At 46.7% G+C, this 6173-nt stretch overlaps 1 protein-coding gene across 6 annotated transcripts in view; it reads left to right on the top strand.

The window, feature by feature from the left end:
- Positions 1-3723: 3723 nt before the first annotated feature.
- CAPRIN2 (caprin family member 2) overlaps positions 3724-6173 on the top strand; it is a 34718-nt gene continuing 32268 nt past the window's right edge. For 3 of the 6 annotated variants that reach the window (XM_027894623.1, XM_027894622.1, XM_027894620.1), the window contains exon 1: positions 4136-5139. In XM_027894623.1, the coding sequence (XP_027750424.1) occupies positions 4891-5139 (249 nt within the window). In that variant the 5' untranslated portion in view covers positions 4136-4890. The other 3 variants (XM_027894621.1, XM_027894624.1, XM_027894625.1) reach the window with 3 other exon arrangements.

Genomic DNA, 6173 nt, shown 5'->3' with positions numbered 1-6173 from the left:
AGTAGTTCACAGGATCCTTTCTGTGCTTTCACTGAAATTCCAGAAACTCACAGCCTTGGAACAGGAATTTCAGCTTCTGCCAGGAAGCATAACTCCATTCCCTTGCAGATCTTATAGGTGTTAACACAGACTTTAATTAAACACACTCTGTTTGGCCTGGGGCTACAGAGGTGAAATATGACTAAGCTTGTAAGGGCTGCTCCCAGGCACAGTAACTATTTCTGCTTACTTTTTTTGCTCCCTTTCCTCTCTTTCTGGAAATTTATGGAAGAATAAAACAGCTGATGGAAACACCGACAGTGAGGGGTAAAAAGGGGAAGAGTAAAACGAGAGGAATGGAAAGGAGTCAATAGAATCAAGAATTCTGGTGAGTGAGGCGACTAGCGCTGGCTGGGAACTGGAAAGACTGCCTGGCACTGGTTGCACAAGAAGAGCAGGAATATGAACCTGTTTGCTAGGCATGGAGGTAAAAAAAGAGAAAAAGTTCCTGTACAAGGAAATCAAAACTAGAATCCTGTCAAGGAAACACAGAAGATAAGGAGCTGGAGTGTTGAGGGAGAGCTGTATCTTTAAGAACTCTTTGAAAAAGTTAATTAGAAATCACTGTGGAGTGCAGCAGCTTGTGTAAGGCAATGCTGGACACTGAGTGGGGCACCCAGACTGCTTGGCTCTGAGCTCTGAACAGTAGACAGGGAGCCACGGGGTATAGACATGAAAAAATTCCTTGCAGCATTAACATAGCCTTGCAGCAACTTATTTCCTAAGATCCTTCAGGTTCTTCCAATAAATTGGACGCAATTCTGACTAATGTTCCTCCTCGTAAGATCTAATGTATTCATCCCGTGTTTGTTCCAGAGTTCCTCAGCCTTTCTGTCTAAAATATGTTCTATGACTGAAGAAGGCTTCTCTAGTCCATCACTGTATAATCTTTGAAGCAGCTTCACTGTGTCTTTCATAAGGTTAACAAGCAGCTGATCTTATTCTACACATTGACTTACTTTCTGGAGTTTCACAACACAATAATAAAAGGGATGGCAGGGAAGGAAAGTGGGAACCTGGTCTCAGTCTTCACCACAGCTGGCTGGGAGTTGGCCCACTGTAGCTGCAGGAAGGCAGGCTGATGCTGGATGCCACTGGGATTAGGAATGGTTTTGGTAGGCTGGATAAAGAGTCAGGTGTGGAAAGACTGTAAGTGGTTGAACAAAGGCTTGGAACTGTGGGCAAAAGGAGCCTGTGACTTGGACAACATTCAGACCTGGGGAGAAAGACTGAGCCTGGGGTTCTGGGGTGGAAATAGGAATGCAGGAAATATGAGAGTGGGATAAACTGCTAGGACTTGGAAAGATTAGAGCAGTCCCAGTGAGAGGGGATGAGCAGAATCAGTCAAACACGAAAAAAGAACAGAACATTTTTCTTCAGCCATCAGAGTGTAATCCCCTTCTGATCCTGGAGTAAAAGGCACAGATCCCCATGTTGGGAATGCTGGGTGTCTGAGACTTCATAGCTATGATCAGTGTGTGACTAGACTATAATAACCTACGATCATCTACTTAAAGATGATCTCACAATGGATCTGCAAAATGGAATTAAACTAATTAATTTAGGTTGTGCTTAATCCTGGCATCTCCTAACTTCAGTGAGCTTGAACTTACCTCATTAATAACACTCTTTACGGTGCTCTAGAGACCATATTTATACTATAAATGATATAGCAGAAGTCTCAAACAGATATTCTATACTTGTTTTAAAAGGAAATTCAAACATCCTTTGGTTTTAAATATGGATTTGGCTTGTATGACTTTTCTTTACAATTTTTTTCTCTTTTATACAATTTCTTAATTGTAGAAGTGCACTAGGAAAGCAGTTTGCCAGCTGTAATTATGACATAGAATATTCCCGGGTGTATGAACATTAATTATGACTTATTATTCATATATATGCAGTAATTGATAATTCGTTTTATAATTACTTTGCAAAGATCTATCCCATCAGTGCTAGCTTTGTAAAAAAACACACAAAGAACATGAATCTACTGGAAGGACTCTCAGTGTACACTGCTGATCTGAGACACAAGCTGTATCTTATTCGGTAGCATTTCTTCTCAGTCATGAAAACTGCCTCATAAAATGACCTCATTCTAGGGGCCGGGGCTATAGGAAAAATAAAGTATTTTGAGACTTGTGACTAAACCAGGAGAAGTGGCAAGACTGGGGATGCTACAGGTGGTTGCATATGGCTGAATCTGATTCTGTGATACTCCATGAATTCTCATTGTTTGAATCACTTATCATTTGCTTGTTCTGCTTTTAAATACAATCTTTCTTTTGTACAAACCTTTCCTCTCCAGTTCTCTTATCCATCCTGTGTAGTGCATAAACACTTCTTGTATTCTGTAAAACCTCTCTCTGCAATCCTTCCTCACTGACTTATTTTTATTGCTTTCAAAATGTCTCTACTTTCATAACTTTCACAACTTTTAGGATTGCTATGAACTTGTGTTATTATTTCTTGGTCTTTTTGAGGTACTGGCCACAAAAACGGAAACACAGGAAACAGAATTCCAGCTCAGTCCTCTGATCTTTAGAAGATCTGTTTTCTCTAGTCTTCTAACCTTTGGCACCTTGTGTGGAGTTTAACAAAAGTTTGTTTGTTGTGATTATTTTTTTTTTACTTTAAGTGCATTTACTAGTTATCAAGTGTTTACATGGTTGGGTTTCATTTGGGTTGCACTGAGTTGTCCTGCAAGGAGCAGCTGAGGGAGCTGGGGGTGCGTGGCCTGGAGAAGATGAGGCTCAGGGGAGAACTTATTGCTCTCTACAATTCCCTGACAGGACAGGGGTCAGTCTCTTCTCCCAGGCAACCAGTGATAGGACAAAGGACATAGTCTTAAGCTGCTGCAGGGGAGATTCAGGTTGGACATTAGGAAGAACTTCCTCACAGAAAGGCAGATTAGATATTGTAATTAGCTGTCCAGGGAGGTGGTAGAGTCACCATCCCTGGACGTGGCACTCAGTGCCATGGTCTAGTTGACATGGTGGTGTTCAGTCATAGGTTGGACTTGATGATCTCAGAGGTCTTTTCCAACCTACTTCAGTGATTTTTAGAAGACATACACATTTTTGTTACATAAGGTTACCCACAGTCCCGCAAGTCTCCTCCAGGAACTCTGCACCCGCTCAGAGGAATCCTCCAGGTGGTTTCACAGGCACTTGTCTTATTGTTACACGGCCATCCGCGTTACCCAAAGGGCACGACAGGGCCCTGGGCTGGGAGCAGGCGGAGGCCGGGGGGTTCCCCTTGCACCGGGACGACGAGACCTCTCGCTGTTCGGAGAGAGCAGCCAGCCTGTCCTGGCCTGGCTGTCGTGAGAGGCTGCCGCGACACGCGCGACTTGAGGGCAGATCGTGGCTTCGCAAGTGCCGTGCCACCCTCTCCTTCACGGGCCGCGCGTCCCTTCCCTGCGAAGCGAGCGGCAGCCCCACTCCCCCGGGCCGCCCCGTCCCGAGAGCCTGACTCCTCGATCCCAGACACACCGTCCACACGCGGCACCCGGGCGGGACGCCCCGACCTTCACGGGAGCCGTCCCGCGGTGCCCGCCCACGGGAGGGCGGGCGAGGAGGTGGGGCGGCGGCGGCCATTGGGAGCCGGGCGGGGAGCGGCTCGGCCCCGCTCCGCCCCGCGGCTATATGAGGCGGGGGGCGGGCGGCGGGGCGGGCCTGAGCGTGTGCGGGCACCGAGGTGAGCAGGGAGGCGGGAGCGGGCGAGGCGCTGCGGGACCAGCTGGCTGACCAACCGCGGTCCCCCCAGCCCGGCCGCCGCAGCGGGCGCAGGAAGCCGAGGAGGAGGAGGAGGAGGTGAATCCCGCGGCAGGAAGGAGCTGCTGCTGCTCTCTTCTCCCTCCTCCTTCTCCGCCGCCGCCCTGCTCGGGGAGCGGCGGCGGCCGTGCCCTTCTTTCCCCTGCCCATCCCTGGCAAGGACGGGATGGAGGGCTGAGCGCTGCGGGGGTGTCCCGTGGGGAGGCAGGTTTTCCTCCCCTCACCCGCGGGGCTGGTGCGGCGCGGCCTCCCCGGCGGCGGGCAGGCAGAATTGTGGTGTCATTGCTTTCCAGGAGCAGGTGTCCGTAAGTAGGTGAAAATGAGGGTGGCGGAGCATCTCTTGCAGAAACTCTCTGCTCAAGGTTACAGCCCCTCCCATGGAAGCTGGTGTCTTGCCGTGGCACAGGCACGTCTTTTGGAGGGGTGTAGGCAGGGACCGGCTCCTCACGGAGGGATGGTGCTTTTGTAGCTGAGCGTGCTGCTTGCTTTATTCAGCGTTTTTCTTTTGTCATCCCTCTTTTTCCCGAATGATACATTTTTAAGTTCTCGGTTGGGCTGCTGCAGAGGTCACGAAAGGGTAAAACTGATTTAATGGGTTTGGGAGAGAAGGGGGGCTATGCCTTCAGGCATTCCACTTCGAAATCTTCATTCAGGCTGCAGCCCGGATGCCAGGCTGGCGGCGTGATTTGCAATTGCTTGCTTGCAGTTTTTTTTTTTTTTTTCCCCTTGTGGGTGATGTGTGCAGGAAACCTGCCTAGTTTTATATGGTCACTGTATTGGGTTTCTGGAATCATCCCCTGTGCTGTCTAATTCTGCCTATATAAAGGATTTATGGTGTCTGGATGGGTGGGGAGGCTTTGAACAATACGAAGTTTGCCTTGCTTTGAAATTCGTGCCACAGATTTTTTGAAAGGGAGGGAGAAGAGTGAAAGATTGCGACCAGTTCTTATTGAGGCTCAGTTTTGTGGCTATGTGTTCTGAATGTACGGTAAGAAAAGATGTAATTTGAGAAAGGGGAGGGAGGTGAGACAGAGAGCTAAATAAAAGGAGTTTCTTTGCAGCTCCATCCATTTCAATGGTGCAGCTTTCCCAAGCCTCTTTTCATCGCCCATCATCACCTTCAGGCCGGTCGGAGGAAGGGGAGGAGAAGAGGATGAAGGCGGCCAAGCAGCAGGTGACCCCGTCTGGGGAGAGCCCGGCACCCGCCAGCCCCCTGCAGTCCGCGCTGAGCACGGCGGCGACTCCTTCCCAGGCTTACGAGACGTACATCGACAATGGGCTCATCTGCCTCAAACACAAGATCAGGAACATCGAGAAAAAGAAGGTAACTTCGTTCTCTTCGGTATTTAAGCTGCCAATTGTAGAGCTCATTACATATTACTGCAATTGTTTTTACTATCTGGAATACGGTTAGGTGTGTATATAGCAATCAAATATATGTTGATCAAAACTGGAGATGCTTCTCCAGACTGAAACAGTTCAAAACAAACTTGGAACTGATTTAAAGATGGTTTATAGTATTGCAGAAATACTATTTCTTTCATCAATTACATTAATTTAATATTAGGATGTAGAATTGTTTGTAAAATTGAAAATTAGAAGAGTGCTTCCTCTGACTCGTGGAAAAAACTCGTCAGTTTATATTAAATATTTATTGCCCTTCTTAGCATAAATATTTGACTTATATATTTTAAATACAGACAAATATTGTTCATTAGAAAGCTTGTATATACAAATCCTCCAAACCCTGCTCTCTTGCTTTGGCCTCTGCTTTTCTGAGGTTGTGGAGACAAAAGAGTGTTAATGAGAATAATAACTTAGATGATGCACCTAAAATGTTGTGGCTATAGTTACTCAGACTTCTGCATTCCAAGGTTTTTCAGTTGATTGGCAGGTGACTGAAGGCTATGTGCGTGGTTTTTAATTGGGAAAGTACTCTTTTCTGTGAGATGAAAGAATAATTGTGCCATTGCTTTTAGGACTGGATCAGGATCACAAGTAAAGCAGCTGTGTGAATATATTGTGTTTCTTTAAATGTCTGCAGAGCTTTGTGTTTGGGTGAGGAGAAGGAGTAGATCAGACTTCTGGCCATGTGGTTAGGGGATTTGATCCTCCTTCAGGAGATGCGGTATTACTGCTGTCTCATGTCATGCATCATGCCGTAGTTTTGAATAATGTCAGACAAGCATGTTTTCTTTGTGTGATTAACCAACTTTGTGTTGTATTCTAATTCTGTCCAGGGTATTGTTGTGAATTTCTCTGATATCTTTGATTTTCGCATGAATGACAGTGTGGCCTCACCAGCAAATGAAAATGTGACATAAAATGAGTAGAAAGTATTTCTAGTCCTAGGCTTCT

This window comes from Empidonax traillii, unplaced genomic scaffold (genome assembly GCF_003031625.1).
Source record: "Empidonax traillii isolate 1590-97213 ecotype Southwest subspecies unplaced genomic scaffold, ASM303162v1 scaffold434:size946695, whole genome shotgun sequence".
In the NCBI taxonomy this organism is placed as follows: Eukaryota; Metazoa; Chordata; class Aves; order Passeriformes; family Tyrannidae; genus Empidonax; species Empidonax traillii.
This window is presented reverse-complemented; position numbering and strand designations above follow the sequence as displayed.